Genomic DNA, 21,812 nt, shown 5'->3' with positions numbered 1-21,812 from the left:
TACCCAAACCCCAAATTTCAAATTTAAAATATCCGCCAACAGGGTTGGCGAAGTAAAATCCCTACCACTGCCATTCTCGCTGCCAACCCAAAGCGGAAGTAACCCTAGTACTCGAACAGAATAATAGATTTCTAGTTTATCGACCCGGCAAACCGCTTTTCACAAATTGCAGTTTTGAATGAAAAATCGCAAAATTTTATTGTGTTTTATCAGATTTAGTCTTCCAACATGGATAATCCAGTCAAGACATTTGTAAGTAACAGTTTCTTTTTTGAGGTTATGTTAATGTGAAAAATCGTAGATGATCCCGAATGAGCTTTGCCACAGGGCTGGGGTGGCTGCTTCCTGGCTCTCCGTCAACGAATTCGGCGTTTTTGGACACCAGAAAGTGTCAAAGGTCGATAAACCGAGTCACTTCGCCCCCTCGGATGCCTCAGTGTTTCAGTTGCGTCCCGATATTATTCTGTTTAAGCCGATTTTACGTAAATTGGTGAATGAGGCAAACGGCGCTTTTCTCACTCTTCAAGCCCTCATCGCCACTGAGGGGGACCATAAAGCCGAGTTATTAAAACTGAGCCGGCAGTACAGATCCATAATTAGGGCCTGTTTAGAAAACTTGCAAGACGAAGTAATGCGAGCTAATGGGGACTACCGTGAGGAATTACAAAATTACATCACGATTTTTTACTCAGTTGAGTGTATTTGGCACTTGTGTGAAATTTTGTTTGTTGATGCGGTCCCTGGTAAGTCAATGATTATTTTAGCGATTTTTTTGTGATAATTTAGGTTTTAGGTAATATTGTTTTGCCCCATTTATTGGACTGGATTAGGTTTCACTTTCCCAAATATGACCGAAATGCGGCGAGTATGTTGGCGGGCGATTTGGGGGGCTTGGAGTCACACCCCGATTATTGGGAAACCGTCATAGGGTCACTACTACAAGGCCGGGTTAAGGTCGTTAGGGCACTGCTTAAATTGCACTCAGAGGCGGAGTCTCAACCTTTCAAAATTGTTGATCAGTGTCTTAGAGCAATGCCGGTTTATAATGTAAGTTGGCTGTGAAAAATTGACATTATTTCATAGACTACTTTTAGATGTTTAGTGGGACGTCAATCGCTGAATTTAATCTACAGTGGAACCATTGGGTCGTGGATGTTCAGTCGAAAATCGACGCAAAAATGTTTATTTCGTGTTACAATCTCAATTTGATTATGAAGGTTTTAGTTGTTTTTGTTGCCTTGGTGGAATTATAGGGTTTTTTGTAGCTTACGGTTGGTGACGAAGTTGCATGGGGGGAAGCACAGCAGTATTGCGAAACGTGGTATGAAATGCTAGCCGCGTGGTTGTTTTTTACACAACCGACAGTCAAATCCTTCGAGTTGGGACAGTTTGCCAAACAGTGTATCACAAAAATGTCGATAGGGAATAGGATTAAGCATTTGGATCGAATGCTATTGGCAGCAATGGAATTTGATATTTTACAGGTAAACAATTTAAACAAAAATTACAGTTTTCTGTAATTTTTTTTCAGGTGATTAAAGAAATTCAAAACATGACAGACAGTGGTTGGTTTGTGAGCCACTTAACCGACTTACTTTACCACTCAGGGCGTCTAAACGACCCAAATATTGAAACCGAAAATTTGTGAGTCTCCTATTCTCATACCTTCTCAATAATTATTATTGCATTTTAGCCATCCTGAAAAATTACGTGAATCGTTTTTAATCGATTATGGCTCACTTTTAATGGGCCATAAATCGCTATGGCAGGTCGGTTTAAGCTACTTGGACCACTGTCCCAGTGACGGCGTAGAAGTGATAAAATTATTGCTGCCACGACTGTCTCTAGATTCCGAAATGCGGGCTCAAAAAATCGTTAGAGAGGCCCTAAACCGGAATTTGACCGAGACTGGTAACAAGAATGTGGGATTTTTTTTGTTTTATTGCTTGATTATTGCAGCACAAAGTATTTGCAAAGTTCAAGGAATGACTTGCAAAAGGCGTGGGCGTCTAGGGCACGCCCTCGCCTGGGCCCTTAAATCACAAGACAGCACTTTTGTATCGTTTTTATCTAATAAGTTTCTGAGAGAGTATGCCGAAAGTGGAGATTTGAACAGTATTGACCTTTTGGATAATCTCGGATCGTGTATTATGGCAAGCGATAGGTTGATATTTTTGGGGAAATATTACGAATTTCATAAGTTGTATCAAGCGAAAGAGTACAAAGAGGCCGCTAGTTTACTTGTTTCGCTCCTTGAGTCGAACTTAATACCGAATTTGTGAGAATTGAAAAAATTGTTAATCTTATCTAATCATTGATTTCTAGTTTCTGGAATATTCTCCTAACTGACGCAATACCACTCCTTGAATGCGAAAAAATAGTTTTTTCGTCAACCGACACTTACATTATTATGCAATGTCTGGAAGAAAGGGAAAAAACGAAAGATTTAAAAGACAAAATTCCCCTTTTGAGACTAGCAACGACCCGGAATTTAGCACGAGCGTTAGTACATGAAGCCCAATTAAAGTGATCATTTTTCAAACACTTTTTTATTAAATACTTTAAGTAAACAAAAATTGTTAATTGGCCCCTTTAAGTGCACTCGTCAAGTCCTTAAACTCTTCAATTTTCGTGGCAGTGATCGTGTCAGGGTTAATGTATGTAACTCTGGCAGCGAAAAATTTATCTTGTAACATAAAAGGGTACCATTGGGCCGAATCAGGCCACATTTTAGAGTACGGAATGTCTGAAAATTTATACCATTTGATGGGGTTCATCTCCTCGCTGGCTTGCTCACAACCATCGAATTGTGAACAAGTGAAAATGTGGACTATATCTGCGGAATTCACGTACGGCAGGTCATACCTCACAACTCCGATGTGTTTCAATTCCTTTGCCACTAAACTACACTCCTCTTCAAGCTCACGCTTGGCGCAATTCGCGATTGTTTCGTTTTTCTCCACTTTGCCTCCAAAGCCGTTCCAGAGGCCTTTCCCCAAGCCCCGCGTTTTGTACCCCAGTAAAACCGCGTTGTTCTTTTTGAGAAAGACGAGAGTGAATACCTTGTTCACTGCCATGGTGTTGTCACGGTTGGAATCTCTTTTAACAGGAGAGTGCATTCTTACTGTTTGGTACGTTTTTTGAGGTTATGATTTTATATTTTGACATTTGGCGCCTCGGCAGCGTTGCCACATTGTGTTTAAAACAACGTCATGGCTTGTTGTTGATTTGAATATGACGATAATTGCATAATTAGACTGGTGTCTGGTTCTAGGATTAGAATGACGCACTTTTTTATCGGTTTAATTCCATTAGTCTAAACAAATTTGCAAAAAATTGACCATTTAGCAACGTCGCTCCATCTGGTTTAACCTCATTGGTTCGGCCTGAAATGTCATAATTCTTGAAAAATTGCGAATTTGTCCAACTTCCGCCACTTCTCGGGCGTTTTTCCCAAAAACGAATTTTTCAACTCCTAAATTTTTATTAACAAACTACAAGAAATTCACAAGTCGTGTGTGGTATTTTAATCATCTTGAAGAAAATACGCCGCCATGTTGAATTTCTACGGTGAAAATGATAAAGTGTAGTGTCATCATTTAGGACACGAAAACAATTTAATTTATCTTTAATAAATTTGCAGTGACCCCGTAAATAGTTTGTAAAACTCTCAGATTTTATTGTGTGTAAAAACACACTTGTAGTTTTTTTTTAAACGGAGACGTATTTTTGGTTGTGCAGTTGTCAAAAATAGGTGAGTTTTGTGTGTCATTTTTGTGTTTATTTAGGTGCCCAACTATTTATTTAGTCTTTTTTAGGTTCTATCATAAATTTGCTAGCTTTGTGAGCTTTTTATATCGCTTTGTCAGTGTTTACTTTCCAGAAAAGTGCAGTCTCAAGTGCCTTTACACTGATTTCACATTTGCAAAATTTCCATTGTTTTGCAAGCAATTCGACCAAAATTTGAGCTTTTTGATTGTTAAGGCTTAATACAATTACCGAAAATCACCCTTTCTTGGGTGTAATTAGTTAAATTCCTATTGCTTTGTTTAGTTTGGTCCAAAAACTTGTAAATTATCAATTATCATATAGTTAATAGATAAGATAGTTTATTAAGTATTTATCGATTCTACATGTGAAATCCTACAAGTTTCTACATTCCTCACTACTTAGCATGTTGTAATTAGTTTTGATTTAATTTTTTTGGCAACTTTTGCATGATTGTTCTCAACATAACATTTTATTAATGTTTTCACAGACGGCTGTTTTAAGTGGAATCTAACAACGAATCAACTAACAAACAAAAGTAAGTTTTTTTAATTATCGACTAGTTATAAACAAACATTTGCTGTTGTAATTCTATTATTGCTTTTTTGTGTTTGCTAAGCTAGCTTTATTTTTTTCACTAAAAATAGACGATAAAGAGTTGGTTGGGTTAAATGTGACTTTTCTCTGATTATGCCACGTTATTGTCTTTCTTTGCTTATTGTTTCTCGTTCTAATTTTAAACGAAAATACGTGACCAAGTTGGCCATGAAATTTTTTTTTCAACATCTGTCAAAATTTATAGCCAACTGAGGATTTAATATTCAAATGGAAAGGATTTTATTTGAAAATTAAATAAATACTAGGGCAGGAAGTATCATTTTGAGTCAGTGTTACAATACGTGACATTTATTTCAACGTTCTTATTTAAATTTTAACCTGACCTTGGCCCACACGTGAGTGATAAAGCTCATAAGCTATTCTCATGTTTACTATACATAGTGTTTCTAAAACAACGGTTGTGTCTTGTGGAGAAAGGAAAAATAAATGGAGGTCTAGAATAATTTGTAAAAAAATTAAATAAAAGTTATAATGTGTCAAGGTAAGCCGGTTGAAGAAATCACGTGCGATATGTCATTACAAGAAATATAAAAATTTAGAAAATAAATCAAGGTTGTATCAGACTAAAATAAAAATTCGATTTTATTTTTAGCTGCAATAATTCGAAGAGTACTTCTAAAACGTTATAAATAGTTTAGTATAATAATTCTGTACACAATTTTCAAGAAGTACTCAAAATCCCTAGTGAAATTCAAAATTTGTTACATCTCACTACTGCTAGAAGTCTGGCTATAAGAATAAATCAATGAAACTCTATCTTTTATTTATTTGGGAAATGATGAATACTATGAATGATTCTCTTTTGAGAATTTGATTAATTTCAGAGGACGTAATTCTGATCTCAATAAAAACTACATTTTCGTTTTGTCACTTGAATTTTTATCGAATAATAGTGAAAAATCTGTTTAAATTATTACAGTTTCCTGTAACTGTAAAAAATTCCGAAAATTCGCATTTAGCCCAGCCCGCTTGATTTTTTCAACCAAAAACAATTTGTTTCGGTATTTGTTTAGATGAGACGGGGGTCGCACGATATGCAAGTCAATGTGGCTGGAATCCGCCGCAATTTGAAAAATCTCGCTCACAATTACTCCGATGCTCAGAAGAAAGTCCGCGAAGCGACTTCGAATGACCCATGGGGACCCAGCAGTACCATAATGGCGGAAATCGCCGATTTGACATACAACGTGGTGGCCTTTAGCGAAATAATGCAAATGGTTTGGAAACGATTAAACGACCACGGAAGAAACTGGAGACATGTATACAAAGCTTTAGTTCTTTTGGAGTATTTAATAAAGACAGGATCGGAAAAAGTCGGACAGCAATGCAAGGAGAACATTTTTGCCATACAGACCTTAAAGGATTTTCAGCATTTAGAAGAGGGAAAGGACCAAGGACAAAARGTTAGAGAGAAAGCGAAACAATTGGTGAATTTATTGAAGGACGACGAAAGACTGAAAAATGAAAGGGCGAGGGCTCTCAAGGCCAAAGAGCGCTTCGCACAGAGTGCCAGTGGATTTGGAAGTGACGGAGGATTGGACACTCCATGTAGCCCCAAATATCCGGCTTTTCGGGGCGATTGGGGCACCAATCGAGACTTAGAACTGCCACGAGAGATAGAAAATGCAAGACCTCAAACAGCCGGCGAAGAAGAATTGCAATTGCAGTTGGCCTTGGCCATGTCGAGGGAAGAAGCCGAACAAGAAGAACAAAAAAGAAAGTCGGACGATGTTAGATTACAGTTGGCGTTGAGTCAGAGCCAACAAGATTTCAAGTAATGTCAAATTTTTCTTTTTTTACAAATTCTAACTGATTGTGTTTAGAGCAAACGAGGAGAAGAAACATCATAGTCACATGGTGGACCTCTTGGATGTTAATTTGGGGGAAAATGAGGCTCCAGTTGACCCCTGGGGTATGCCACAGCCACCTCGGAGTCAGGTATGCGACCATTAATGGTTTTACAGTAAATAATTATTCTGTTCAGTCGTTGGACTTGAATCTTTTTGATTTTTTGCGGGCGGTATGTATGTGGTTTGAATGCTTTTTTGTGTGAAGCTTGCATTTGCAAAATTACTCGTTTATTAATCGGCAATTAACGCTCTCGCTCGATGCTTTTTGTAGCAATCGTCGCCTTGGCAGCCGCCTGCCCTTTCCTCCCCGCCGAGCAGCACCCCAGCGTCGGCCGACCCTTGGCAGCCGGTGCCGGCGATGCCCCCTAAACCGGACCCTTGGGGCGGCGCCATGAGCGCCCCCTCGGTGCCCCAGCCCCAAACCAAGAACGACCCTTGGTCGCCCACCAGTCAGGGCTCCTCTGACCTCGACGAGTTCGACGTAATCACAAATCGTAATCGAAGCTCGCCGAAATCGACGACAACGAACGGTACTCATTCGAACGATCCGTTCGAGTTGAATCTTCTCGGTGAGGCTTTGCCCCCGACAGCGCTCAGTCCGTCAACGGGGGCGACGAAGAAGACACCGCAGAGTTTCCTCGGCGAAAATTCAGCTTTAGTCAATTTGGATAATTTGGTGACGACTAGTAAGCCGGCGAATGCGCCAGCGGCTAATCCTTTTTCGGAGAGTCAGCCCCAGCGCCCCGTTTTTAATACACCGGCCCCCAAACCGACGATAAACGATTTGAAACAGGCGAGTTTTGCGCAGTTTACGGCGCCGAGTACGGCCTATGGGGGTTTCGGGGGACAAGGGTTTGGGGCCGCGCAGCCGGTGCAAGATCCGTGGACGCCGGCGCCTAGTAGTAACATGGGGGCGCCGTGGATGAAGAGCGAACAAGCAAATCCGTTTTTGTCTTAACGTTGTTTGGGTAAATGGCACGAAATTTCTCTTCATACACCAATTGTTTTTAGATTTTTGAGAATGTGCAGCGACACGTGTAGCTTTTTTACGTTGGTCTAAAGAAATTTTATTAGGTTTTTCGCGGAAATGTGATGGATTTATTGCTCATTTTTGAAACGGTTTTTCATTGTTATACAAAGTACATATCTATATTTTGATTAAATAAAATTTGAGATTTTATAACTTGCTTGCTTCAAGCTTACTTTAAAGAGATCCGTCACTTGGAATAGACTGATAAATGTACAGTTTTGTATGTCAGTGTTTTGGTTTGGTAAAACTGCCTCAATTTTATCCATTTACCAAGTCTTTATTTATTCAATGCCTATAACAGTAATTTTTAATTTTAGTGTATATTTTTTAAGTTTGTAACCAGTATTTTTCTGTCAGTTTACATGTTATGTATAGAAGAAATTAATTTTACGTAATATATTTCTATATATTGTATTTAACTTGATATATTTGTATATATTTCAAATTATTTACCGTTCATGTTGAGTTATGCAATAATATATTATTTTTAAAAATACTTTTAACAAACATGTACATATTAACTAATTTTTTAGGATAGGTTTTGTAATATATAAGAAGGAAATAGGAGCGTTTATGAAGGGTTTAATGGAAATTTATGTATCGTGATAGCTATTTTCACTTACATTCATAAAAGAAATAAACTAAATTGTTTTTTATTCACACCCTCGCACCACAAAAAGTAAGATTCTTAAGGGTCAACTTTGCCACTAAACCATACTTAGACGAATCTACTCAAAAACGCATTTCCACTCAGTTATCGTAAAAAAGCAAAGTTAAACTAAAAAGTTTGTTTTTGGGACCTACTTTGACTATGATCGAGATTATTTGACAAAAATTTATTAGTTACATTTAGAACGACTTCAAAAATGTTAATTTCAAGGAAACTCACCTAATTCTGCCTTTTTTGTACACATTTCTTGTAGTGAAATAAATACAAATTCAAATTTTATCATAACGTCAAAACTGACAATTGACAGCTTGACAAATTAGAATAACATTGGTTAGAATACGAAATCAAAATTACAATTTCATAACTAAACTTATTTTTTCCTTAATATTTGATTCTCCGAAATAATTTTATGTTTTTGGAGGCGTGCCTCTGTGGATCCCCTTTGTAAACAACGCTAAAAGTGTGGTTATGTCGGTTTATGTCAAACAATGGCCCGTTCTGAGACAATCCCCGTTTTGACTTCAGAACTCGCAGTAGAAATCCTCAACAAGACCTTAGAAGAACTACAAACGCCCCAAAATGTGAAAAAACTCGATGAAGCGAAAGACAATGTGGGCAACGAGATGTTAAAAATGATGCAGTTTTTGTTCCCCATCGTGATGCAAGTGCAAATGGATGTGATAAAAGAGTTTGGGTTTCCGAATGGTCGTGACGGCATAATCAAGTTCGCCCAAATGTTGCGAAGTTTGGAGCGAGAAGACGCTGAAGTAGCGAGACTTAACGCCCTGATCAAGACTTACTACTTGCCCCCTGTGGCTGTAAACACGAGTGAATCCCCGGCCGAGGAAAGGACCAGCAGTAGTTGATTTGAATAAACAGCTTTGTACTAAAAAAAATACGTTTTATTGTGCAAGTCTAAAAGAAAATTATTTGGATACAAAATATGTAAAAATATGTTCCCTATTTTACTCCTGAGCAATATAAACTACTTTAAGTATTAAACAAAGCCGAGAAACGAGATCAATGCTTGGTAGTCATTCAACAACGCACCAATCCCATTTTTACAATAAACCTCTAAATCTGTAACACTTTGGAACCATCTAGACAAGCTGGTGGGAAAAATCGGGCTGATTTGTACTTGAATACCTGAATATTTGAAATTGACGTAGTGGCTTTTTGGTCAGTGGTGGTAACTGTGATTTGATTACTGTCGTGCACTCCTTTCTGTCTCGATTAAACACTCGCGGACTAAAATCCTCGCATGGACAATCCCCCTTTTGAGACGCTCGGCCGAACTCCGACTCCCAGCGTACGTGGGGCGCACCTCGCGTCCCATCTCCTCAATAACACCCAAAAGTTGCGCGTATTTTGACTGTCCGGGCTGCTGGGGGGCTTTGGGGGTCATGGGGATGGCAGTCACGGTCACGTCGCTCAGTTTCGACTCCACGGCTTGGATATCCACCGTCTCCATGCTTATCTGACACAAAAATATCCGTTTTTTTCACCCATTCGACGAGAAAAAATATAAATACAAACATAACCTCAACTTTTGCAACAACTAAATGACATGAAGAAATTTGCAAGTGGGGCCGTTTTCACGTAATTTGAAAAGAATTAAATGCATTGAAACGTAAAACAATCAGTGTTAATTAATTATTTACCGGTAATTATTCACAACACATCTATCACAATTAAAAAATAAAAGTAGTGTTGCCAACCGCCACAAAAGTATGTTGGCCGCCTTTGGGTTCAACAGCCAATAAGATTCGTCCGCGCGTCTTTCAAATATCAAATAAAAGAATTAGGAATATTTGATTGAGTCATTTATTTATAAATTAATCAAGTTTCAGCTCATGTAAATAATTTAAAACTGCATCACAACCCAGTTGATTACACAAAAGTGGTTTATGTCGTTCAACTTTTGAAAGAAGTTCTTCACAATTAATTTTGGCGATAACTTTGAAAACATCTGCAAAAACTCAAATTACACGAAAATTTAAATTAGTTGAAAACAAACCAAAAACTAAATCTCTGACGTTCTGATCTTCATCATCAAAGTGCGTGAAAAGCGTATCAATAATAAGTTCATGATGGGCCTTAAAATGCGCTTCATGAAACACTTCAGGGACTCCTGTGAAAATTTCAGGCAAAATTTTCAAAGCACAAAGCCTAACTTTTTCAGTTGGGTCATCCAAGCGTTTCAAAATTTCTAAAATTATAATAAATTAAAGTGGGATAGAAAAACAATCACGGCCTACCAGGATACACCTTAACCAGATCGTCATTTGTCCAAACTCCCAGCTTACTTGCATGTTTTTTCAAAACTGTGACACATTCCAAAGCCAACTGTCTACTCCTATACGATGCATCTTCCATTAAAGAAATCAAAAGTGGGGCTAATTTCTTACACAATTGTCTCAAGACAGCCCCACTTGTGAATAAATCGACCCCTTCTATGGGGGTTAAAGCGCACAAAAGACACGCCGCGGCCATAGTCCGCAACGCCTCAGCTGTTAACCCCGGACGCCACACTAACGAAGGAACAAAAACTTCCGAAATTAATTTTTCGAAAAATTGAGACAAATCGTCCGATTTCTGGAAAATCACAAATTTATTATCAAATGCACTCGATAACGCCCAAAAAGTCTTCAAACGCGACTCAGGATCAGCTTCAGGGTCCAAACTGTGGCTCAAAATTTCCCCAATCATGGGGAGATTTTCCCCAAATGCGGTATTTGAATGGAGGAGAATTGTTTCGAAAATGCAGCGTTGGGGGGTAGTCACGAGCCACGATTTCGGCTCATTTTTAATATGGGCCAAAAGACGGCCCACGTGGGTACTCCAGAGACACTCAACACCCGAAAATTTCAAAATTGAGGCAAGGGGCTCGAGTAGTTCGATTGTGAGATGAGAATTTTCAGGGTCACGGAGCGAAATCACCGAAACTAGAATTTTAAACAAGTGAAAACCGACGTCAGGGTCGGACTTTTCGGAGATTTTCGCAGAAATTGCGTCACAACACTTGACCAATTCGATATGAAGTTTTTTCTAAAACAAAAAATACTAAGCATTTAATCAATTATTTAAAAAAATAAACCTTGCGAGTGTAACAAATACAATCATCAGAAATCACTCTCGTAATCTCGACTAGGTGTTCAGTGATATATTCCAAAGGTGCCCCCTTGATAAAACCACACAAAACGGTCAAGTGCCCAAAATGAGCCCCATCTTCAACAACCGGAAGCATTAATTGTTGCCACGTCTTCACCGGAATAAATAGCCCCATGAGTTCGCTCGCACGAAAAATCTGACACAAAACAATTTTTTAAGTGATAAAAAACACTAAAAGTTTCATTTACGTTAACAACAACTCTCTGATCATCATCCCGCGCCGCTGAATACATCGCCGGTAACAACTCTTGCAAGTTTTGGGTCAAACCATCTTCCGCATGCAATGCAAGACTGCAAAGAAGTTGAGAGCAACGGACCCGGACGTCTTCTTGCCAACCTGTCAATTCGTTCGACAGGGCTTTGYTTAATTTACCCACATTTCGCTGAACTAGGACGCGACAGCCCAAATTAGGRCGTTTCACTGAAAAAAAAATTATTGCCTATTGTGGAACCAAATTTAATTTCACTGAAAACAACATTTTTATAGCCTATTGCGGAACCAAATTTAATTTCGTGTTACAGTTGCCATGGAAATGCTAATGTCAAGTCAACAATTTTGAAAAATGGCGGGTTTTGACTTACAATCCGTTGGGTAATATTTGGGTAACTCTAATAAAAAGTCAATTTGGTCCTTTAAGTCTTTCTCATTTTCGTTTTTGTATTGCAAACCGACTTTTTCCCACAGTTGGTGTGATTCAATTCGTGTCTCCGCAACTTCATCATTTAATCTAAAAAATGTTTATTGTGATTCAAATTTTTACAAAATTATTGCAAATACCCAGTCAATAACAGTGGTAGAATTTTGTGAAAGAAGGAATACCGGTCTCGGTATTCCTGGAGCCACCTTGCCGCCACTTGGGCAACCGTGCGCCTAACTAGGGGTATTTGGTCGAATAGTTTCTCAGCTAGGGGGCCCACCGCCTCATCTAGGCCTTTATAAGAGCTGTGCATGACCACCTCGCCTACAAAACCCGAATTAGTTGAAAATAAAAGCGAAAAATTGGTTACCAATRGCTTTAATKGCCTCAACTCTCACTCTGAACCTCTGGTGGCCAAAACAGGACACAATTGGCTTGATTAAATTCTCAGCTTGCATGTGAAAATCGCGTGGGAGGGCTTCGGCCAGGTTTACGACACATTTGCAACTCAATTCCTTGATCGCTGGGTGTTTGTCTTTGACGGTTTGACACAAAATAGCTACACAATCGCCTAAAAACGGCTTGAGTTGCTCAGTATTTGAGTATTTGAGGATAATTGCTTGAAGGAATTTGACCAATTCGAGTCTGATTTCTTCCGATTCTTCAATCAATTCCAGACTTCCGATTCGCTCAACTAGCACGGGGCACACATAAGTCAAGTAAAAATCATTCAGGGGCAACTTATCAATGATGAAAAAATACATAAACTTGATGGCTTGCTCTCTAACGACTTCGGTTTTGTCCCGAAAGCCGTTCAAACAATACATATGAGTCTCAACGAAAACGGCTCGCAAATCCTCACACGAAACCTCATTTTTGGGGTCTGAGAGAAACTTCTCCAAGTCGATCAACGCCCCCCTTCGGGCCTTCTTATCACCACTATGGAGCCCCATCGCGATTTTTTTCGCATTTTGGACGAGATTATCACCATCTGATGGCATTTTCCACAARATTGATCAAATTATTTGGAAAAATATCCCATAGCAACAATGGTGCGACATAACCTCAAACGTCACCAACATGTGCGATGATAAGCCCCCTTGTAGACAAATAACGACGTTGCATACGTACAGTACTGAGTACAACGCGGATTCGGTCGAGTGGTGCCCCCATGAGCCCCACCAAACTGTTTTTGTGTGTGCTAACTACCAATTAAATTCAGGTGACATAACCTTATTTTTATTTGTCAAAAAATAAATAAAAATTTTAGAGACAGGCAAACGGATCGGGTGTATTTTACTGTTTTCAGCAACCGCTGATGCTTTAATTTTACATCAAAAAATCGAAACTGCGGCCATTCTTGACCAGAAATGGTGTCACAATAAAATTAACAACTCGTCGATTTTGGGGGTCGTAAATGCGCAACAAACGCTTGAAATTTATGCCCTCAAGAGTGATAATGTGAAATTGGAGTTTGTTACGTCGTTTCAGTTAGATGACGATGGCAGTGAAACTCTTTTTTTGTCTCTGGACTGGTCCACAGGTAAATTTGCGAGCGATGAGCCTGAAATTGTAGTGAGCGACTCCAAGGGGGCCATTCACAGGTTCAAGTTACGGAATAGTGAGTTAATTAAGGCGGAAAGTTGGCACGGGCATGAGTTTGAGGCGTGGATTAGTGCGTTTTATTACTGGGACCCCAATATCGTGTTCAGTGGTAATTATTTCAATTTTAGTTTCATTATTATTTATTTATTTAAAAAATGAAACAGGTGGAGATGATTGTCGGTTTTTAAAATTCGATAAAAGAGTGGGACTGGAGCCACTTTCGTGTAACAAGAGTCACGAAGCTGGAGTCACTTCCATGCATTCAAATGCCCAAAAAGAGTATATTTTGGCGACTGGAAGGTATAATAAATTTTTTAATTCGTCTTTATGATCTATGAAATTCATAAAATTGGAAAAGTCAAGCAAAACCACGGTTTTGTTACTCAGAAAAAAAATGGTTACACAATTAGCCATGAAAACTCATGTTTTTTAGTTACGACGCAAACGCTAGATTGTGGGACATCAGACATTTGAAAAATTGTGTGTCTTCCGTGCAAATGCCAGGGCCGTTGTGGAGACTCAAATGGGACCCCCATGATCGTAAATATCTCCTAGCGGCTTGTATGTTGGGCGGGGTTCACATAATCGACAGCCAAAACGCAAATTTGGAAATAATCGATAGTTACTACCAACATAAAAACATCGCGTATGGTGTTGATTGGTCACACCTTCCTGTTAACAATTCAACCAATGAAACCCTTATTGGTTCTTGCTCATTTTACGATAACTTATTATGTGTATCAAAAGTGAAATTTGATAAATAAAACATCAAAATCTTTTTACTCTTATTTTATTGTACAAATAATACAATAAAAATTTTAAGAACTAGCAGTTGGCGCAGTTTTCTCCTCTTCCTTGATCCTGTCCTTTTTGAGTGGACCCATGAAAGCGGCTTTATCGGCCGCAGTCTGGAATCTACCATGTCCAAATTTAGACGAAGTGTCAATAAACTTAAGATTAATCTTCTCAAGAGCCACACGTTTAGTGTGAACCAATAATGATTTCCTCAACGTAATAACACGTTTCTTGGGGCCCATGCAACATCCTTTGATCATAATGAAGTCATTGTTTACTTCACCGTAATGAGGGAAGCCACCCATTGGCGTAATAGTCTTCTCTGTCAAGTCGTACTCCGTCGAGGCATTGTTCTTAATGACCTAGAACAAAAAAAAATCATAACTCAACTGAACAATAAATAAGTGTAAAATAAATGAAACAAAAGAATTACATCAGTCCTATCATTTAGAATCACCGATTATTTTTCATAATCCTTTTGGCTCATTGTTTTTATCATCATAAAAATAAATTAAGATAATTCATTTACGAGAATTTTTACACACCTTGCCATCCTTGGTATGAATACCAGCCCCAATTCTGTAGATTTTCTTGTTCATTTCGGTACGATGGTGGTAACCCTTTTGACCAGCACGGGCTACAGTGAACGAGACACGTGACGGATGCCACGCTCCAATACAAGCGACCTTTCTCAACCCTTTATGGGTCTTCCTGGGCAGCTTCTTAGTGTGCCAACGCGACGTCACACCTAAAAAAAAAGCAGTGTCAAAATTCACACCAATCATTTTGTGAAAAATTGAAATTTCGGCAGAAATCAGTAGGAAGGCAGCATGGTTGTATCTTCACTAAACATCTGAAGGCACATCCATGTTTTGTCATCACAAAAACACACATTAGTATGTAAAACCATGTTAATTTTCACCAAGAGGATAAATGACCTCACCTTTGTATCCTTTACCCTTGGTGACACCAATACAATCGATCATCTCATCTTGGGCAAAAACTTGGGCTATTGGGATGGGCTTTTCGAGGTGTTCGCGAGCCCATTGCACTTTATCGACCACAGTACCACCATTCAGTTGGATTTCCATAATGTGGGCCTTCTTCTGGCGTTGGTTGAGCAATTTCATCTGTTAAAAATAAACAAAATTAGCAAAGTTGTAATTGTGAATAGAAAAAACTGTAGAGAGCATGGTTTCTCTCAAAGTCACAGTCCAGGGACTACAAAAAGATTATGGAATATGCTCACTGCGCCTCCCAGGGGGCGCCTTCTCTATGACACTGCAGCGAACGTCGCATCAAAAAACAACGTCCAAGCCGCCAGCCAGGAGGGTAAGCTCCTGAACTGATCGTGTCACGTGACAAACAAAATCGAATCGTGCTTACCTGAGTATGGGCAATGACCCTGACGACTTTGCAGTACTTGATGATTTTCTTAAAGTCGCGTTCAATTGATTTCTTGCCCAAATCGTCATTCCATTTCTTTGAGGCTTTAGTGAAAGCCTTCTTCTTGCTCTTGTACCTTTAAAAAGACAGTAAAAGGGTCACCTCATAGTTTAGAGGAGGTTTTACCCTTAGTCACACCTCAACAAACCAGTGTTATCAGTGGACTTTGAGGCTCTCGTGGGGGCAGTGGAGAGCTTTAGCGGCGTTTAGCCGACTTTACATTATTTAAAAGTAGAGGAAAAACTCACCAGTTCTTGTAGAAGCGTCTGCGACAGTCTTCAGACAAGTGCTCGGCCCAGATGGTMGCCAAAGCGCGGAGACCGTGAGGAGTCTCAATGTASCCCACAACGCCGACAATCATCATTGGAGGTGTCTCGAGAATAGTGACCGCTTCCACAATTTCTTTCTTGTTTATTTCTAATTTAATAAAAAATTAGAATTGAGAATTATGAAGCTAGGAGGCGACTTACTTGACCCAGGCCTGTCTGCCTCACGAACCACGTGGGTCATACCGGCCTTATAACCGATAAAAGCCGTCAAATGAACGGGTTTTGATGGGTCATCCTTGGGGAAAGCCTTGACTTTTCCGCGGTGTCTTTGGGACCGCTTCTTGGGGTAGAAGCCCATAGACCCATGACGAGGGGCACTGAATTTACGATGAGACTACAACAAGAAGCACATTTTATAATCGAGAATTTTGCACAAATAAAGAATTTTCAAATTGGGTTAATTCAGACCGCCCTAGAATAGCTTCCACATTGTTTTTCAGTGTTAACCATAAACAATATTATCTAAATCATCATAATATCCTTAATAAATGGTCTGATTATCCATGAAACTAAATATATAAATGTTTTTTCATAAATTGACCCACAGATGATGAAGATATTTAAAGATTTGTAACAAAAAAAAATGAGCGCACTTACCATGTTCGTCGAAGAATTCAAAATGGCAGAAGAAAACTTGATGACGTCAATTTATATACCACCCAGAGGGCGCTATTTTTTGCGCAAAATTTGAATATACAATTACAGGAAAACTAAACGAACTTGTTTTCAATTCTAATTGTTACTTCTTTAAATAAAAATAATTAAAATTCTATTAAAGGAATAAAGCGCAACATTTGTTTTGTTTTATATCACGATGCGGCATAATTAAGTGTTACATAACCTCAACATTTTCCAGTGGTTATAAAAATGCTCATTAATCGAGTTTGGGGGTTCTTTGGACGGCATAATTGCCGTTTTATTCCTAAAATGAATAAGTGTGTGGCTCTACAACCTCCCGACAATATTTTAACCGAATTTGTAGTTTTAGATTAGTTTCAAGCAGTTCAAACACAGCCCCCACAAAAGACAAGATTGAGGATCTTGACGCGCCTGTAAAATATACAACAAGTCCGGCTAGACACTGGAAAGCTCGTACGACTCGTGTTGGTTACGAAAATACCAGACTTTGGTATGAGCCCTATGTGATTATAGCTAGCATTTCCGTTTTTATGCTTTATTTTACAATTTTTCGTGAAGAAAATGATATTGATGAGGAATTATCCCGGTCATTGTACAGCAGAATCGAGGGTTTGGAAGAACAGCAGTTACGATTGTCACTAGAATATAACAGAGAACATAATCTTGATACTTCTGCCATTATACAAAGATTACAAGAATTGGAATTAGAAAAACAACCAAAATAATGTATTTTATAACCAAACAATAGACAATTAAACAAACATTATTTCGTTTTCTTTCCCTTTAAATTCGATTTATGTGGTTTATTGGGTTTGTGTCCGACTTCTAGTACTTCTTGCGGTTTGGGTGGGGGCTCTAGAGTCGCAATTTCGGTAATTTCGTGGAAATAACTCGGTTCGGGTTTAGTTGGTAACACTTCTATGATGTCATAGTCGGAATAAACCGGTCCTGTGACTGGCAACTCCTCAATTTCGTACATAGAGCCATAACTGCCTTCAGAAGCCACTTGTCTTGTCGGCATGTGAGCCAACTCCTCAATTTCAATACTATACGAGCCTTCAGACCCTAATGATGCCACATCGGGGGCCCCACTCTCAGGCCCTAACTCCATTTCGGTGATTTTACTCGTCTGTTCAACGATTCGATCAAGACACCTCTGCCAATACCCGGCACAATTAATAGCTTCAGTGAGGGCCTGGAGAGTCTCATGAGCCGTCACGACGTTCTTTATTAAATGATCTTGAAGACACTTGGGGCAACAATTGACTTTCTTCCCGTGGAAGTTCTCCATGATTTCWGTCGACAAYTCTTTAACATGTTTGCTGTATTGTCGCCAAGCTATAACTTTTTCTTCAGTATCTTGAACAAACTTGCGCCATTCTTCCTTGTACAAGACTTTCTTTTCGCCACTTGGAAGCAACACATCACCTCTGATTATAGCCACATAGTGACGGACTTGTTTGATTATTGCCCCAATCCATTTTGTCCAATTGTGAGCATTGTTAGCGATTTCTAGCAACCAGACAGCCCAAATTTTCAACGAAAGACAACAAATAGTACCAGGGGTGTGTTCGTAAACGACGGAAGGTTTGTGTCCGCGAATCACGCCAAGGAGGCTGTCGAGACGCTCAAGCTCATCAGCAAGGCGACCCACAGCGAATTCTTCTCCTTCTTCGCCTAAACCTACACCTGGAGGTAAACCATAACCTTCTCTTTCTTCAAAGCCTTCTTCACCATAATACAATCCTTCAGCTTCACCATACAAGCCTTCTTCTGCCCCATAGAAACCTTCTTCAAAGCCAAATTCTTCAGCTTCTAATCCACCAGGGCCAAAGCCGGCCTCACCTTCCCCATAACCTGCTTCAAATCCAGCTTCGCCTTCCCCAAATTCGCCAGCTGCGCCTCCAAATCCGGCTTCACCTTCTCCAAATCCAACTCCAGCTTCACCTTCTCCAAATTCAGCAGTTGCAGCGGCAAATTCATCTTCACCTTCTCCAAACTCGGCTTCGCCTTGTCCGTAATCGCGWCCAAAAGCAGCTTCATCTCCCTCYAAGCCTTCCCCAAATCTTGGACCGGCTCCTCCAATTTCTGCTCCTTCAACTTCAGGACTTCCAAATTCTACTCCTCCAATTTCAGGACTTCCAGTTCCGGCTTCACCAGCTCCAGGACCGGCTTGTTCTGCTCCAGGACCGGGTTGTTCGGCTCCAGGACCGGCTTGTTCAGCTCCAGGACCGGCTTCTCCAGCTTCTAGACCTTCAGTTTGTGCTCCTCCACCTCCAGGTCCGGCTCCAGTTCCTGCTTCTTCACCCTCAATAAACCGTTCTTCGCCTCCTCTTTCTCCCTCCCCTTCACCAACTGCTCCTTCAATGACTCCTCCAAAACCTCTTTCACCTTCTTGTTCTTCTTCACCTCCTAAAGCCTCTCTAAACTCTTCACCTTCTTCATCAGTTTCTCTCAAAATCATAGCTTCGACTTGTCCCCTATCTTCACGTCTCTCTATCATTTCTTCAACAACTTCTTTGCCAGTGTCTTCACCTTCTTCTTTTATAGTCTTTTTGAAATCACTTATATCAATATTTTTGAATAACTCGTTTAAAATATTCGACGTTTCGTGTATTTTATCAAGAATCATGTCGTCGACTTGATCTGGATCGTTTCTTCTAGCCCATTCAATCATCTTCTCTTCCAAATTAAGTTTCTTCCTTGCTGCTTCAAGCAAATTTTCATCACGAATTTGCTTCAATTTGGCTAAAATGTCACCATATGTGATATCGGGAAGATTCTCTGAATCGATTTCAGTTAATAAAATGTCTTCCGGACTTTGTGACAAAATCTGAATTAATCTCGCCAAAGTATCTTCATCTAGGCCTTTCAACATGTCAATTACTGATCCTTCTTCAAATTCCTCGTCAAGATCAAAGAGTTTAGTCTTATCGACAAGTTTCTTCGCCATGAATTCTTCTTGTCCAGCGTCACCTCCAGCAACAGCTCCGTAAAACTCATTCTCATCGTAGCCTTCATCTTCATACCTAAGACCTTTCTCACTTTCTTCTTCTTCGGATTCTTCCCCGAGCATTGCTTCAAGTGATGGTACTTCCAAAAGCCGTTCTTTGGAATCTAGAGGTTGGATATCAGCGAAGAAGTTCATGGTATCCATCCATTTTACCAACTTATCACTTATTTCAATCACTGTTTTCTTGTAAACACATTTGGTGTTTCTTGAACGTATTTTAACAACTCTTTCATTACTCAAATAGTTAAGAAGCTCATTCGAAGTCATCATTTGTTGGAAATTGAGCATAAAAAGTGGCTCATTTTTGATATAATCAACTATTGCGTCAACAGTTTCCCTAATTTCGTTTTTGATCCATAACACTTCCCCTTTTTCTTTTTCTTCTTTTCTCTTCTGACACAACTTTTTCTTCTTCCTGATTTCTTTAATTTTCTGTCTTCGCAACTTCTTGAAGTAGTATCTCGCATCCCTGGGCTCCAAATTGTCCCCACTTTTTAAAATCTGGTCAAATCGAACCAACATTTCCGCCGGAAGAACATGTTGATAGTCCTTCCAGTTTTGCAAAACATATCTCTTGTTCGGAACCGACATTTGGATGATCCTCGGAGGACACGGCTCCACTTGACACTTGCAACAAACACTCGGTTTGTATTTCTTCTTCTTGCAAGGGGGCTTCTTTTGTCCGTAACTGTGCGGAATTGACAACATATCCATGTATTTGCTTTGCGGGAGGGCACTCCGGTCCAAAAGGGGCATCTTGGGGTCCAAATCATTGCTGTGACAAGGGGGCCGAAGACTGCACTTGCACAATTTGCTCTTTTTTTTCTTGTGGGGCCTCTGGGCGGCTCGACATAGCTCGAAGGGGACGTTTATGGGGGAGGGTTTGGGAGGTATGGGGGAGGTGTCGTCGGCTTGCTGCCAGACGCGGTAAGACCGYCCGAAAGTGAGCTCTTGTTGCAATGGGGGCTCCRGGTCGAGGTTCTCCACACAGAGTTCGCGTTCTTCGAAAGGGGGGCTCATGATACGGGAATTTTGTGACAAGAGTGACGTAAATGTCAAATCAATTGTTAATGAAACAAACTGATGCTTTATAATTCAAAATTGGCGCTCATTACTTTTCAGGTCATCCAATCAGATTGGTGAAAGCGGACCAATCACGTTGCCGCTCTCCACCTCGCGCACCAATCAAATCATTCCAGAATAATTCTACCAGAGTGTACCTGATGCGAGCGTTACTTCCACTCCCCTTTCTCAACTGTGCTTGTTTTCGATAGTAACGTGAAACACGTCCGTTTATTCCCTTGAATAAATTACCATCAAAAGGTGAGTAAATTATCACGTTAGCGTTCAAAACATGTGAAATTCGTTGATTTCCACCGTGAATAACATTTTTCGGGTGAAAATCGCGCATTTCTTGCACAATTTTCCGCGAAAAGTCGAAAATTTCACTTCCCCGATTTTCATTGTTGTGTTATGCGCGGCAGCCATGTTGTTGTCTTCGCGTGAGTCATTTTCGGGTCCGTGATCTAGCCACCTGGGKCCCGATTTTCCTCCCAACGTCACTTTTCGCCGTTTCCGGACCGGAAGTGGGCATTTTCCACACTTCCGCTCGGGAAATTGTCGATTTTGATGTACGAGTATTGATTTTTGGCGCGAATGCTATAAATATCGCTGTGTTGAAGTGAGACGGAATGGCTCGTACGAAGCAGACTGCTCGTAAATCCACCGGAGGGAAAGCCCCCCGTAAGCAGCTCGCGACCAAAGCGGCGAGGAAGTCGGCGCCGTCCACCGGGGGCGTCAAGAAGCCCCATCGTTACCGTCCCGGAACGGTCGCTCTCAGAGAAATCAGGAGATATCAGAAGTCCACCGAGTTGCTTATCAGAAAACTGCCTTTCCAGAGATTGGTCAGAGAAATCGCACAGGATTTCAAAACCGATTTGCGTTTCCAATCTGCTGCCATCGGAGCCCTCCAGGTAAGAGAAACTGGGGGTAACCTTGAGGGGTTTGAGATCAATGTACCAGGGATTTTTTGAAATTTTTTCATAGCCTTGTGTGAGAGACAAAGATAGCGATATGAGAGTCCATAAGATAAAGCGAGACAGAAAAACAAGTTGTATACAGGGGGTGGTCAGATTTAACTATATAAAAAATGAAATATTTTTCCTTTTTGTTCGTTTTAAGTTATATAAATCAATGCCAACTTTAAATTTTTATTTTTTATCAAATTCTTACTTACCAAA

At 40.0% G+C, this 21,812-nt stretch overlaps 10 protein-coding genes and 1 non-coding gene across 14 annotated transcripts in view; 6 read left to right on the top strand and 5 right to left on the bottom strand.

The window, feature by feature from the left end:
- Window positions 1–83: 83 nt before the first annotated feature.
- On the top strand, window positions 84–2,570 carry LOC123004392 (nuclear pore complex protein Nup85). Its single transcript, XM_044397641.1, has 9 exons — window positions 84–252; window positions 302–743; window positions 794–1,047; window positions 1,095–1,217; window positions 1,266–1,484; window positions 1,532–1,644; window positions 1,694–1,911; window positions 1,960–2,278; window positions 2,326–2,570. Exons 1-9 carry the CDS (start codon window positions 229–231, stop codon window positions 2,528–2,530), a joined length of 1,917 nt encoding a protein of 638 aa, XP_044253576.1. The 5' UTR covers window positions 84–228; the 3' UTR covers window positions 2,531–2,570.
- On the bottom strand, window positions 2,534–3,514 carry LOC123004398 (7,8-dihydro-8-oxoguanine triphosphatase-like). The gene has a single exon (XM_044397648.1). The coding sequence runs from the start codon at window positions 3,117–3,119 to the stop codon at window positions 2,580–2,582; it is 540 nt and encodes a 179-aa protein (XP_044253583.1). The 5' UTR covers window positions 3,120–3,514; the 3' UTR covers window positions 2,534–2,579.
- On the top strand, window positions 3,328–7,912 carry LOC123004394 (epsin-1). 2 transcript variants are annotated; one of them, XM_044397642.1, is made up of 6 exons: window positions 3,329–3,586; window positions 3,644–3,754; window positions 4,259–4,306; window positions 5,400–6,160; window positions 6,210–6,324; window positions 6,508–7,912. In XM_044397642.1, the coding sequence occupies exons 4-6, from the start codon at window positions 5,400–5,402 to the stop codon at window positions 7,192–7,194; spliced, it is 1,563 nt and encodes a 520-aa protein (XP_044253577.1). In that variant the 5' UTR covers window positions 3,329–3,586; window positions 3,644–3,754; window positions 4,259–4,306; the 3' UTR covers window positions 7,195–7,912. The 2 variants fall into 2 exon arrangements, with proteins under 2 accessions (XP_044253578.1, XP_044253577.1); XM_044397643.1 differs by lacking the exon at window positions 4,259–4,306 and having other exon boundaries at window positions 3,328–3,754.
- Window positions 7,913–8,210: 298 nt separating this feature from the next.
- On the top strand, window positions 8,211–8,954 carry LOC123003626 (protein C10). The gene has a single exon (XM_044396514.1). The coding sequence runs from the start codon at window positions 8,425–8,427 to the stop codon at window positions 8,800–8,802; it is 378 nt and encodes a 125-aa protein (XP_044252449.1). The 5' UTR covers window positions 8,211–8,424; the 3' UTR covers window positions 8,803–8,954.
- Window positions 8,821–9,665, bottom strand: LOC123003627 (cyclin-dependent kinase 2-associated protein 1-like). The gene is made up of 2 exons (XM_044396516.1): window positions 9,598–9,665; window positions 8,821–9,413 (listed from the first exon to the last, which is right to left on the bottom strand). Exon 2 carries the CDS (start codon window positions 9,405–9,407, stop codon window positions 9,141–9,143), a length of 267 nt encoding a protein of 88 aa, XP_044252451.1. The 5' UTR covers window positions 9,408–9,413; window positions 9,598–9,665; the 3' UTR covers window positions 8,821–9,140.
- Window positions 9,666–9,764: 99 nt separating this feature from the next.
- Window positions 9,765–13,170, bottom strand: LOC123004039 (dynein axonemal assembly factor 5). The gene is made up of 8 exons (XM_044397151.1): window positions 12,116–13,170; window positions 11,886–12,069; window positions 11,690–11,835; window positions 11,296–11,528; window positions 11,034–11,243; window positions 10,195–10,984; window positions 9,954–10,145; window positions 9,765–9,905 (listed from the first exon to the last, which is right to left on the bottom strand). Exons 1-8 carry the CDS (start codon window positions 12,744–12,746, stop codon window positions 9,772–9,774), a joined length of 2,520 nt encoding a protein of 839 aa, XP_044253086.1. The 5' UTR covers window positions 12,747–13,170; the 3' UTR covers window positions 9,765–9,771.
- On the top strand, window positions 12,758–14,178 carry LOC123004042 (diphthine methyltransferase). 2 transcript variants are annotated; one of them, XM_044397156.1, is made up of 4 exons: window positions 12,758–12,967; window positions 13,016–13,456; window positions 13,515–13,650; window positions 13,784–14,178. In XM_044397156.1, exons 1-4 carry the CDS (start codon window positions 12,826–12,828, stop codon window positions 14,112–14,114), a joined length of 1,050 nt encoding a protein of 349 aa, XP_044253091.1. In that variant the 5' UTR covers window positions 12,758–12,825; the 3' UTR covers window positions 14,115–14,178. The 2 variants fall into 2 exon arrangements, with proteins under 2 accessions (XP_044253091.1, XP_044253090.1); XM_044397155.1 differs by having other exon boundaries at window positions 12,762–12,967; window positions 13,016–13,459.
- On the bottom strand, window positions 14,125–16,593 carry LOC123004041 (60S ribosomal protein L3). Its single transcript, XM_044397153.1, has 7 exons — window positions 16,518–16,593; window positions 16,062–16,254; window positions 15,840–16,008; window positions 15,532–15,667; window positions 15,089–15,275; window positions 14,691–14,893; window positions 14,125–14,507 (listed from the first exon to the last, which is right to left on the bottom strand). The coding sequence occupies exons 1-7, from the start codon at window positions 16,518–16,520 to the stop codon at window positions 14,169–14,171; spliced, it is 1,230 nt and encodes a 409-aa protein (XP_044253088.1). The 5' UTR covers window positions 16,521–16,593; the 3' UTR covers window positions 14,125–14,168.
- LOC123004564 lies at window positions 16,319–16,394 on the bottom strand. The gene has a single exon (XR_006412701.1). It is a non-coding gene; the product is annotated as a small nucleolar RNA U43 (small nucleolar RNA).
- A 115-nt stretch (window positions 16,594–16,708) lies between the features above and the next one.
- Window positions 16,709–17,320, top strand: LOC123004043. The gene is made up of 2 exons (XM_044397157.1): window positions 16,709–16,855; window positions 16,903–17,320. The coding sequence occupies exons 1-2, from the start codon at window positions 16,788–16,790 to the stop codon at window positions 17,282–17,284; spliced, it is 450 nt and encodes a 149-aa protein (XP_044253092.1). The 5' UTR covers window positions 16,709–16,787; the 3' UTR covers window positions 17,285–17,320.
- Window positions 17,321–20,735: 3,415 nt separating this feature from the next.
- Window positions 20,736–21,812, top strand: part of LOC123004044 (histone H3.3A) — a 2,247-nt gene continuing 1,170 nt past the window's right edge. Inside the window, exons 1-2 of one of the 2 annotated variants that reach the window (XM_044397158.1) lie at window positions 20,736–20,895; window positions 21,255–21,545. In XM_044397158.1, coding sequence (XP_044253093.1) covers window positions 21,264–21,545 — 282 coding nt within the window. In that variant the 5' untranslated portion in view covers window positions 20,736–20,895; window positions 21,255–21,263. Of the gene's footprint in view, window positions 20,896–21,251; window positions 21,546–21,812 lie in introns of both variants that reach the window. The other variant, XM_044397159.1, reaches the window with a different exon arrangement.

Source organism: Tribolium madens, unplaced genomic scaffold (assembly GCF_015345945.1).
Source record: "Tribolium madens isolate multiple individuals breed KSU strain unplaced genomic scaffold, Tmad_KSU_1.1 Scaffold_1;HRSCAF=32;Tcas5.2_LG8, whole genome shotgun sequence".
NCBI lineage: Eukaryota > Metazoa > Arthropoda > Insecta > Coleoptera > Tenebrionidae > Tribolium > Tribolium madens.
This window is presented reverse-complemented; position numbering and strand designations above follow the sequence as displayed.